Raw genomic sequence first — 12,625 nt, 5'->3', positions numbered from 1 at the left:
GTCTTCTTTGTTTCGGCCTTACCAAAGCACATACGCAGCCTCCGCACTCTGCGGGGTGTGTGCAAATGGATGGGGATTAAGGCTCAAAACACAGATGGCTTTTCATATGTTGTTAGGCTACAAAGAAACGAGGAGAGCTCCGGGGGGGCGGGGCCGGGGTTGCCACGGGAGACGGCATCTCGCTGAAGATGCAGACTGCTGGCTGGCTGGCTGGCTCATGAATATAATGCAACGAGGTGTAACATGCTGTCTCTGTGTGTGTGCACGCACCACAGGAGACCTCCCCCCCAATCTTATCATCCAATAAAAAAAAAAGAAAAAAAACCACTTGGCACCTCAAGCAAGCACCCTCGAGCCGCAACCTGCCACCATCAACCCCCACCCCTCCGAAATCCACCAAAGCACCAGCATATGAAATAAATCATCATCCCCCACATCCAGTCTGCTTTCTCCACACTCAGTTCAACACACAGTGAACATCTTTTTTTATCACATTCAAATGTAACGTTTCAATATAGCAAGTAATAGTTGGCTACTCACAAGAAAAATGGAATCCATTTGAATTTGCCAAATAGTGACTTTGTGCGTACTTATGGAGTAAACATCAAGAACAAGAGCGCAACCGTAAAATTTGTCCAGTGTACATCGATTAGTCACATGCAGTAACCCAAACAAAAAAGGCACTCGTATAAAAGTTTCTCTTTCTTCCTCCTCACAGCAATTTTCCCTTCACAAAAATGACTTGAAGGATTGTCATATCGCAGAAACTTGAACGAAAACACCGATCGAAAAGTTTCTACCATTCTCATCACTTTGGCTATTTCAGCTGACCAGCTGCAATGTTTTGCTCCAATGTTCTCCGAGGCGCAGTTGCAGCGTTGTCAAAAAAAAGCAAACAAACAACAACAACAAAACAAACATATGGTATTTTGTGCTCTTCAGCATCTTCCCTCAAAGTGTGCACATCACACTATACGGCCACCCGACGGAGCACTTGGCAATGTGCACCTGCTCCTTACCCGCTGGCTAATGTGCTTTCATGGTACGCGAGCATGTTGACGTCCGATGCTGGAAAATTCAACATATAAAGTGGCACCAGCAACCTTTTGTGGATGTGCTAACGTTACTGCCCTGGCGGTAGAGGAAGAGGGCGGGGGGCGGGGAAGGGCAGATGAATTTCCCATATGGCCGACATACGCCTCCTCCTGCTGTGATTTATAATTCGACTTTAAAGCACCTCACGACCGTCAAGTTGGCGGCGCGCCGCCGACTCACAGCTTCCACATTCGCCGATGATACAGAAGATGTGTAACTCGAAAGACGTGAAGAGAATGGCGCTTTAGAAGATTTTAGAGCGGATATGTGGAAACTAAAACAGGTCCCGGGAGGGCCTGGGTGCATTTCTAAAAACAAATCTAACCTCAAAGGAACCGGTTCTCTCATTAACTAATTAGCTACTTCAGTCACTGTGGTATCAATCCACCCCGCGGAACTAGAATGGTACCACACATCTGTTCGTCGTCCTCCATGAAAAAGAAATCTGTCAACCACCAACACAAGACTTGGGCAGTTTTCACAGCCGCCCCATTTACGCTCACCGACTGTCCAACGGCTGTATATGAGTCCCGACTACATTTCAATAATGGCCGAACGTCGACATGATGTCACATTCATCGGTGAGAACAGGATCGGGGCAAGTAAACTTTTTGTCCTCACCTGTGAGGAACATTTCCATGTGCTGATGTGACTTGGAGCAAAGCCGCGATCAAAAACAATACAGTCATCGTAACAATGGGCAGCGAGTTACATATTTGGGGGGGGGGGTATTTAGTGTGCGAGGCGTGCACTTCGTCGCCAATCTGGTCTGACATATTTTGCAAATGGATCTCTATGTAATTCACATACCTGTCAACTTGTACGTTTTCCCCGTACGTTATACGTTTTTTTTAATCATTTCAAATCATGTACGGCGTATTACAACTTTTATACGGGCGAAAAAAAAACAATTGTGAACCGATCTCACAAAGACCATTTTGGCTCAAATCCAGATCGTCTCACCTGCTGGTAGCCAACAACAATGCCGTCGTCGATCGCTACTATTGTCACGGCAAACCAGCAAAAATAATCCTCAATCATATTATTTTTTTTATCATCGCTGCGTACGATCGGATTGATAAAGCATGATGTGCGCATGCGCGGTAAGACGTTTTACGGGCTTTTGTTGCTTTGTAAGGGGAATCGTAATCATTTATAAGGGCAGCTGTTAGCCGAGGTCGACAGGTATGAAATTCACATCTCGTGAAAAATCCGAAAATTAGGCCCACCCTTAGACTTGACCGAATCACACTTCTTTGGTGGTTCCGCACGTATTTGATGAACTGTGTCCCAATATTTATGCTGAACTGTGTCCTTTATGTCTGAATTTTGGCGGGGCTTAGAACGGATTAGGGCATTTACATGGAAAACGCGTGTCTACTTACAAAATGTTTGAGTTAAGAAATTTCTTCCAGAACCGATTAATTTCTTAAGTAGAGGTACCACTGTATACTCAGATTCATCTCCGCTTGGCCTTCCACCGTGTTTCATTTGCAGCCTTTATTCTCCGACCTTGAGCGTTTGGTGGCCCAGCCATTAAATCTGTCATATGAGCCGAGTATGGATGGAAGCATAAACCAAAGTCCTTTACCTCTTTTATCTCATCTCCTTTTTGCTTATTAACAGTAGAAACACACTTACATCTCCTGGACATTTTAATTAGTGCGGACACACACACACACACACACGCACACTATTTGAGTATTAGGGTGTCTCGGGGCAATCTCAGATCCATCCTCTCCTTTCGACCATAATGCCTTTAATCGTTATTATCTAATTAGCAGAAGGCTTCTTTGTAACTGAGCACATTGCTTTGTCCAGAGTTTGCTGAAAAATTGCCAATGGCCCCCATATGGCTGGGGTGTGTGTGCAAGTGACTTTTTGTCTGGTGATCCTCTCCAGACAATCGTTGACCCCTGTTTCAATCCCATAATCCCATTCAATCTCCCATCCCAGGGCCTATATTATTCATCATCGTGGGTGTGAAGGGATGACAACACTTACTTTGTTGCCGCCGCCCTCTCCTCCAGGTTCAATCAGATACGTGTGGTTGCCATCGAAGAACATCCCACTGAAACAGAGTGAAGGGAGACACACGTGTGAACACAAATGTAGCGATGGTTGTATTCATCATTTCAAAAGGATGGAGGATTGTCGTTTCATTCTGTGTTGGCAATTTGAGTAATTGTTTCTATACTTTCGAGGAATGCACAAGCCTGTACTTTCATTTGTCAAATATAACCACTCTGACACTGATTACAGTCGATATGAAAAGTCTACATAGACATGTTCAAATCACGGGTTTTTGTGAGATAAAAAAAAGAAAAAGAAAAAAGAACTTTTTGCACCAATAATCTGTATCATGCTGGAAGTCCAAGGCCTGTTTTTTCTTCAGCGAGACCTGGAGGGAATTATGAACAGTTTGAAAAAGCAGTCATTGTTCGCGCAAAATGTTCAGGCTTCTGCTAGAATGACAGGGGGAAAAAAATGCCAGTAAAAGGCCACCTGAACAGCTGAACTTTATTTGTGGCGCCCTAGAGGCACTTGAAATGATGGCAGATGAATGCCGTTCAACATGACCTTGAGTGTGATTGGTTGATTTTCAACACAACCGCATTTCAGTTCTAAGCGGGTATGCACACTTGTGCAGCCTCATTATCTCAGTTTGAGATTTTTACCTCTTTTCTCGAACAACTAGAAGAAAAAGATGAGGTAGGCTGTTGCCCCCCCCCCCGCCCCCCAACATTTATCTATCTATACATTAGGGCCTGACCTAGATGGATTTTTTTATGCTGATGGCGATTCTGATATTTGGCAAAATAAAACTCAGATAACCGATTAATGAATAAAAAATGTCTGTTCCCTTAACGCTTCCAACAATAGAGATATGAATTACAAGCAGAACATTCGATTGTTGGACAATACTTTATCCCTTGGTAATTGTTTAACTTTATAACAGAGAGAAAATATGGCTTTTTTTTTGTGGGGAAGGTGTTTGAATGTCATTATCTTTGTCTTATGTGTAAAAAAAAAAAAAAAAAAAAAATCTGTATAAATGAGCAAAAAACCCCCCCAACATTTTTTCTTCATCGATTAATCAGTCGGTATGTGACATGTCATAATATAGGACATATCTTGACATACATTGCACTGGTTCTTGTATTTGAACACATAAAGGTAAGGTAAGCTAGCACTGTTGGCGTTCAGTGACTCCGAAAGTCATTGAACTCAAACGCTTGACTGTCCTCAAATAATTGACGTAGGCTATGGTATCGAACGCACATGTAGAGTACGGGCACGTCACTGAAATGAGCACTCCTTTTAATAAGTCAGAGATCAATTTCTCATGGAGCAGCTGTGTGAAGGTCTTTGCCATCGACGTAAGCCCACGAGCACCTGAAGTGACCGCGCCACATCCGTTAATTAACTTTATCTCCAGCTTTTAGGAGATTGGCTCTGTCAGGAAGGGTGAACTCCTGCCCGCAATTCATCTCTTTTTCTCCGGACTTTGAATCCTCAATATGTAGAAAAGAGAAGTCAAAACGATCTTTAGTCAGTTATCCATGGTGAAAATTCACTCATCTGAAAAAGGAACCAAAAGTGTCCGCGGTGACTGAAATTTTGGTGCTTCGGCATTCAGAATATTTTGCATCCATTTGGCTAACAGAATACTTCAATTCGTTCATTGTAAGACTTATATAAGAAATTCACTCTATTCGCATAAAGCGCGATTAACATTATTTATTTATTTATTCAAATCAAGAACAACGATGAAACTCAAGAAGAATAACGAAACTCTCGATCAGGATATCAAACATGACATCTGCAGGATGAAATCGGACAAAAAGAAAAAGTCACTTCAATCAAATTTAACGCCTTTCCATCACTGAATGTCAGCTCAAGTGGTTGATATGGATTCAGTAATATCTGACGATATTTTAAGAGATGTTCCCAATATAAATTTGCGTATCCTAAATCACAGGTGTCAAACTCAAGGCCCGGGGGCCAGATCTGGCCCACCACATCATTTTATGTGGCCCGCAAAAGCAAATCAACTTCCATGATGCTTACTAAAAATTGTACCAAAATTTCAAATTCTCATATGTAACAAATAAGCGCGATATTGTCAGCTATTTTTCTTGTGACCAAACCTCTCATTACAGTAACTTACACAACAATTGAATAAACCGTTATTCTTGACGCCTTTTCTCTGATTTCAGTCAGAACGGCCCTCCAAATGAAACGGTAATTAAAATGTGGCCCGCTACAAAAATAAGTTTGACATTCCAGTACTAAATCAAAAACTATGACTCGACTTTTATCAAACTGAAATGTGATACTTTTTAAGGATCTTTAAAGCACACCCAGGACAACGTTGACGCGGCATAAATTACACACACAGAAAAGTGATGCAGGCCAAGTTATGGAAACCAAATATTTGACTCATTGCCAAAACTGCCTCGTAGTGACTGGCAATTGTGGGACAGATTGAATAAAATGTACTCGAAGCACCCGGTTCCTATTTGAGCCTTGGAAACAGGATAAAAAGTAACCCAGTGGCTCTGCAGACTAACTTTGGCAACTTGCATGCTTGAAAAAAAAAAAGATGAGACCATGAACATTTTTTTAGCAATAATTTGGACAATTTGAAATCTTTCATTCCTTTTCAAGGCTGCTTTTGTGCATGCGGGTACAGTAAAGCGAGGAATACGACATGATATTCATTCCCATCTATGCGTTACATGTATTGGCGTTCTGAAAAAACAAACCCGAGCCATTGGTGAACGATCATCTGACAGGACGGCTGACGATAGGAGCATTAGCCGTCCATATGCGGTTAAGAGCTATAATTGCAGTGTAGGTTTAAGTTTCTGTTGCTTGTGCGTGCGTGCCTAAAACACACAGAGAGGGGAGAGCAGGATGTATATAATGGAAAATACCTGACGCGGCTTCTGGGAAGTGCTCTCTCTGCAATGGCTGATATTGCTGTGCAGCCTCCGCTCGGACGCACGCATGCACGCACGCACGCACGCACAAATCCAAATTTACTTGGGTGAGATAATGCCATCGAATAATGCAAATGTTGTTAAAAAGCCGAAGCTTGATTGGGCTTGCTCAGCATTTGCATACATCACGATTAGAAGATTTTTCTTGCCAACATTGATGAGCTGACACGCCAATGCATAGTTGTTCCAAAAAAAAAAAAAAAGATGCACGGATGCGGATGATTTCATTAGCTGCACAGAGATAGAGTTTACATTCTATATTGCATATGCATATGGTGAATACCCAAATACATCATCCGTATCATGTTGATTATTGTATTTAGTGTTGAGTCATTCAATTCGACAGTGTCCAGACGCGACATGTAAACATGAATTAAAATGCACCTTGCAAGACGACATACCCACACACTTGTAATGAATCACACCTAGCATATGAATATTTTTGTGCTGCATATTTATACACTCATCCGGGTTACCCTTGAAACCACAGCACCGGCCTCGAATGTTTATTGTAAACACCTCCAAAAAAAAAAAACCTACAAAAATATGTCGCTGCAACTGGCGACGACATGTGGTCTTATTACCGATGATAGACCTTTCTGCTAATATTCATAATACTTCTGTGATTGATTCCCTTCATAAAAACAGAGCCGGAGCCTATCCCAGCTGTCTTCGGGCAGTAGGCGGGGGACACCCTGAACTGGTTGCCAGCCAATCGCACGGCACACAGAAGCGAACAACCATTCGCGCTCACACTCACACCGAGGGACAATTTAGATTGTTCAATCAGCCTGCCATGCATGTTTTTGGAATGTGGGAGGAAACCGGAATACCCGGAGAAAACCCACGCAGGCCCGGGGAGAACATGCAAACTCCACACAGAAAGGCCGGAGCCGAGATCAAACCCACGACCTCTGCACTGTGAGGTCAATGCGCTAACCACTCGACTACCAGGGCGCCCACATGATAAAAAGGATTTGCGAACAAAAATGTTTGATACCTTAGTCCAAGTCACCCGATTTTGAATCTCTGCCAATATCGAGTCCCGATCAAAGACCTCGAGCAATGCATCCGAAATGTCTTAATCTTTTCATAAATGCATCCCTACTTCAAACAAAGTCTTACTTGACAACATTGTCAAAAATGTTCATTTTGAATGCACATTTGTTTCGGCCTATATCACGACGATATCGGTTCCAAACTGCAGCATCACAGAATTACCGCATTACATACAACATAGTTACTCCCTCATAAAGGGTACTGAACAGAGATGGTTTGTACTACCTATCTGATTTCAAATGTTAAAACAAAACAGAAGCCGGCTAAATTGAATCAGCATCGATGTCGTTGCTAGATAGGGATGTGACTCAGCATGCATACTCACTTACGCATGTGTATTAGAAGTACTTACTGTAGTCCGTGACAAGTAGAAAGGGCTGCGAAGGAGCGAGGAATGTTTCTGACTTTCCCTTGGTAGTAGCAGTGCTCTCCTCCCTGTAAACACACACAGGATTATGCATTGGCTTACATTCAAAAACGTCTCCTATCAACAAGGCCTTCTCTACTGGCCTAAACAAAATCAGAAGATTCAAATTTTTGGTTCATGAAATTGGATTCATTGTTTTAGACAAGCAAACAAATATGCAGTATTACTGAGTGAAAGAATATAAATGAATCACTGCAATCATTTTGGGGGAAGCCGGCAAGCGAAAAGCCATATTTGGTAATTCGATTTAACTTACCTTGAGTGAATGGCAACGCGATGTTTCTGCCCACACGGCAGAACATTGCGTTTAAAACTTGGACAACAGAGCCCAAAACACAGTGTGCTGAAATACCGAGACGCACCGAAATGCAAAGTTGAAAGGAGTTTTGTCACAGGTGGCGTGGCATGACTCCTTCTTGTGACTGACTTCAAGTCAGCTTTAGATCAGGGGTTACCGCCCTTTTTGAAACCGAGAGCTATTTCTTGGGTGCTGATGATCGCAAAAGGGAGACCAGTTTGATACACAACTCAGAAAATAAATGTACACACAATTACGTTACTATTGCCCCTTTCATGCACCCTGTAACCCGATACCATGATAAGATGTCCACTGTAGTAACCGCTGTCCCTGAAACGGTTAATGACTGATCATTTTCATCAGTGTGACGACACTGATCATGTTAACGATTTTTGCAAAGAAGAATAATCGGCATTGAGTTCACTACATTCTTCAATTGATCTCTTTGACAACATTGTCACAATGTCCCATCACTGGTGAGGTCTTTCTGGGGGTATTTGTGTCCCGCAGACACAATGTTGGGGACCTCTGCCTTAGATCATTCAGAAGCTCCAAAATTGCATCGCAGAATAAATGATACGTCGTGACAATTTTTGTTTCTGGCATTTCAAAAATGTTTACACAAGCAGAAACGTTCTCTCAATGGCAGTGCCACGTGTGCCTTTCAAACACGCAAGATCAGACATTGCACATCTCTGGTGATTTTATTTTCTGATGGTTTTGTCACGTTATCAGGGAAATGAACTTCTCCAGACCGTGTACGTGGCACAGTGCGATTACGGTGCATTTTTTTGTCGCATGAATGTGTGACCCGGTGCGCTACTTCAGCACATCTTCTCCCTCTTTACTTCCAAGCTCTCTGTCTGCGTGCGACTTCTCTTGCCCCTTGCAAGTAAACGCATTCATTTTCCAAAGATGTAAGTGTACATGGTCTAAGTGCTCGGTGGGGGCTAACTCTTCCCGCTTGTTTCCCTGCTGCCAAACAGCCATTAGAAAGTCAGGAAGCCTCACTCCCCCCAAGGAAACTCAGCTTTTATCAGGATCAATTACCGCCGTGATGCAGCGCATAGCGACGCACCGCACCGCAATACGCCCGCCTGGTTACGCCGTTAAAAGCATGCCGGACATGCTTGGACATTCAAGCTGAGTTGCGCAACATCGCATTCCCCAGCAGTGGCTGGTGACTGCGCTGCTGCAAGGATGCTGCAGTCCTTCAGTGATTCTCATTTCCTTCCATCTAAAGACTATTTACAGCTATTCAAAGCAGTGCGCGCACACACACACACACACACACACACACACATGTGTGCGGCATCCTGGAGACATAGCGATAGCAAAATGTCAAATATGACCTTTTCATTGCTTTGACGTTTAGCTGCAGGGTAAACACAGGTCTTAAATACAATTGATTATGGCCCTGTTCCATTTGGGTGGGGCGAGGGCTAATAATGTCCACACTGGCGCTACCCAAGGATTGTGACACGCTTGATAGAATGCGTCCATACCTTCTGGTTTCATCTTGTACTTATTTTCAGCCGGATAAAATGAACCCTTATGAAACACAACGTGCATTTCATTGGTTACTGTGTTCTTATTTGGTAACACATTGGAAAACGTTACACATTAGGGCCACTGACGTAAAAAAAAAAAAAAAAAGTACATTATAACAAATGAACTCAAAGTAGAAAAAAATATCCATAAAATGAATCGAAGAAATACTCCAAGTGTAATATCAATTCAACTTAAAATGGCAGCGGTAACATGCGAACGAAAGAATGCAGACATCTGAGGCCGTGGTCAATGCCTTTCTCGACAAACTGACAATATATCATGATCAGATAATTGCGTTAAAATGTGTTCGCCCTTTCAGGGACAACCGTCACGACAGTGGACAGGTTATCATTCTTGGTGCATGAAAGGGTTAAAAACACATCCGGTTGATGATGACAATGAGGAAGGGAAGGTGTTCACACACACACACACGCACGCACACACGCACGCACGCACACTGTTGTAAGTGTTCACACACTAATGATGGTGTTGTGTCCAAACTGACAGTAGAAGAAGAAAAAGAACAATTTGCAGAATCTTACAGCAGTGACGACCGGCTTCCCTTTCGCTGACAAATGCTTTTCCACATACTCTGAAGACAGCAGATCACTGGAAGAGAGAAGACAGAGGGGAGGAAAAAATCGTCAGATAATGTCGTGTAAATGTGTGACTTTCATTCAAGTGTCACTCCGTTGTGCGCGTGGTCTTATATTTCATGGAATGATCGTTTTCTGTCGGAGTGTTTCAAAGCATCAGCTCGGCTAATTATGACCACCGAGAAGGGATGAAGCTATTTCTAGACCGCAAACAGAAAGATGTCCCTTTGAGACAAAACGTATGTCTGCAAGTGTGTGCGTGGTTAAACAGTGCACTAAAGATAAGATAAGATAAGATAACCTTTATTTGTCCCACACTGGGAAAATTTGCAGTCTACAGCAGCAAAATTGGGTCGGCTAAATTAGCAATAGCATAGAAAACAGCATAAGGTGGCTGTGCTATTTACAATGGTTACAGGTTTTCACGTATGTTTGTATGTGTAAAGGACGAATAGAGGTTGCAGTCAAGAAAATAAAAAGAAAAAAATGGTAACACTGGCCGAAAAGAAGAGTAAATAAAGTAAGTGTGTGTGTGTGTGTTTGTGTCAGCAAGTATCCCAAAGAAAATACACACCACACCAACTCAACCCGAGAAAAAAGACGTCTTGCGGGAATGAACAGGCTGCAGAGGCAAAGTATAAAAACCAAACGGCAAAACAAAATTTCTGAATCAAATGTAAAAATGACAACTGGAGTGAAAGAGCCTCCAGAAACTAGCGTGTGTTAAATGGACAAAGAACAGCGAGGATTAATAAGAGCCTCCAAAGTCAGAAGTTGTACAATTTGGACGTCAACCTAATCCGATTTTGAAAAAACTTAAAATTCACATGAGGCTTCATCTCAAGGAGCCTCCAAAGGCTTTTTTGTTTGGCTTTGTAATTGTGATGGCAGAAGAAAAAAAGTGTGACGATAAAAAAGTTAAAACTCTAAAATGTCCTTTTTTCCGAAATATTTGGGCAACTAAACTTTTTTTTAAAATTCCATTTAACACAATCAAACAAAATAACATTTATTTTTTTGGCGCAGGGGAAACACATATGATGTAAAATTTAAATCTTGAAATAAATGTTGAATATCTTTCTTTTTAATTCTTCTTAGTAAGTCACAGTGTCCCATCATAGGTGAGCTATTTTTAGCACAAACCCATGGGCTACCCATGTTGTGCTTGGAGCTAAGTAGCACCCCCTGGCACATTGATCAGCACAAAAAGGCCTTTGTGTTTGCAGGGTCTCTCTTGTCTTGCTCCCTCTCTTCTGCTCCATGTGTGTAACTGCTCAGCCCTCCCCACTCTGCTGCCAAGGAGGAGGGAAAAAAAAACCTTAAATTGAGGCAAATAACAACAAAGAGGCCGCTCCAACTTGGTCATGGTCAAACAAATCAATGATCAGCCCATGCTTACTCACAGGTACCCTTCTTTTGCTGGACTTAGGATAAAATTGCACATTTTTGTTCCCCTGATTTCTCGCGTTAATCGTTTTTCTTCACTTATATATTTTTTAAAAAAACATCAACGTCCAAATAGATACTGTAATTACAAAAAAATTATAATCTTTTTCTCGACAATGTGAAAATACTGTAAGTGCTTTTTCTTGGAAAAAGTATCTCTTTTTATCTCTCAAATAACATATGTAAATCCAATCATAAATTAACATGTTACTTTGAACTTAAGAAGCATTGAATTAAAATTAATTGATTTAAAAAAATCACATACAAAAGCCAAAGAAAAAGCAAAACGTTGTTGAGTTATCGTTTAGCTAATGACTGAGGTGTTGGCTGACGTCACACCTAAAATTGAGCTTGACTTCAGAGGACTGTTTTTCCAGAGAACCGTGGTTGAACTCCAAACCGTACCACTTCGGGGACATTTGACCAAGACGTTAAAATTTCCTCTGGAATCATCTCAAATCAAGTTGTTTTTGTCAAATCTTCATCAAAAAACAAGTCCGAGAACAAGCTGCGCTGGCCAAAGGGATCAGCGCTAAAGTGTTTCACTCCTTTCCTGCCTCACAACAGCCTGCAGACCTGCACAGGAAATAAGACTCCTCTGGAAGACTAATGGCCACTCCGGTGTGCTCGGGTAATAAAAGCACGGAGAGGCGGGAGATAAAATGGAAAAATGGAGGAATGGCCATCATGGGGGGAATAAAGAGGCAAGCAAAGCTAACGAGAGGGAGGTGTCAACGCAGAGCTCGGGGGCTCTGACCGCTATCCCATCATGCAGCGCTCCAAGGTCTTTCATGAAAAAAAAAAAAAAAACATGCGCCATCACAACTGTCATAAGAGCCACAGAGATCATTTGATAGCCTCCGATTGTGCATCATTGCTCATCTCGAACGCCGGACAACACGTTAAAGCTGCGATGGGATGACAGGAGCAAAGTTAGGCGCGTGTACACGAGTGTGATGAAGACGTGCTCTGCGGGTCAAAGGGGCGCTGTTAGCCTTTGTTCTGCTGGGATGTATGTTTAAGATTCACAGCTTGTGATCTTGATCCATGCTGATCCGGCCCAGCAAGGGGGGTGGGGGGGGGGGGGGATGCAGAGAGCGAGCGAGGGGGCACACTAAGGCGGCATCGCAAACGCAGCATCTGATGC

At 42.5% G+C, this 12,625-nt stretch overlaps 1 protein-coding gene across 3 annotated transcripts in view; it reads right to left on the bottom strand.

Annotated features, from left to right (window-relative positions):
• adam22 (ADAM metallopeptidase domain 22) overlaps positions 1 to 12,625 on the bottom strand; it is a 55,952-nt gene that overhangs the window by 28,109 nt on the left and 15,218 nt on the right. For all 3 annotated transcript variants that reach the window (XM_086113729.1, XM_086113727.1, XM_086113728.1), the window contains exons 4-6: positions 9,979 to 10,045; positions 7,513 to 7,595; positions 3,100 to 3,166 (exon numbers count right to left, since the gene is read on the bottom strand). In XM_086113729.1, the coding sequence (XP_085969855.1) occupies positions 3,100 to 3,166; positions 7,513 to 7,595; positions 9,979 to 10,045 (217 nt within the window). The remainder of the gene's footprint in view (positions 1 to 3,099; positions 3,167 to 7,512; positions 7,596 to 9,978; positions 10,046 to 12,625) is intronic.

This window comes from Hippocampus guttulatus, chromosome 6, assembly GCF_054856545.1.
Source record: "Hippocampus guttulatus isolate MCC_2025c chromosome 6, RoL_Hgut_1.0, whole genome shotgun sequence".
NCBI classification, from domain to species: Eukaryota; Metazoa; Chordata; class Actinopteri; order Syngnathiformes; family Syngnathidae; genus Hippocampus; species Hippocampus guttulatus.
The sequence above is the reverse complement of the archived record's forward strand: the minus strand, read 5'-3'. Positions and strand labels throughout refer to the sequence as shown.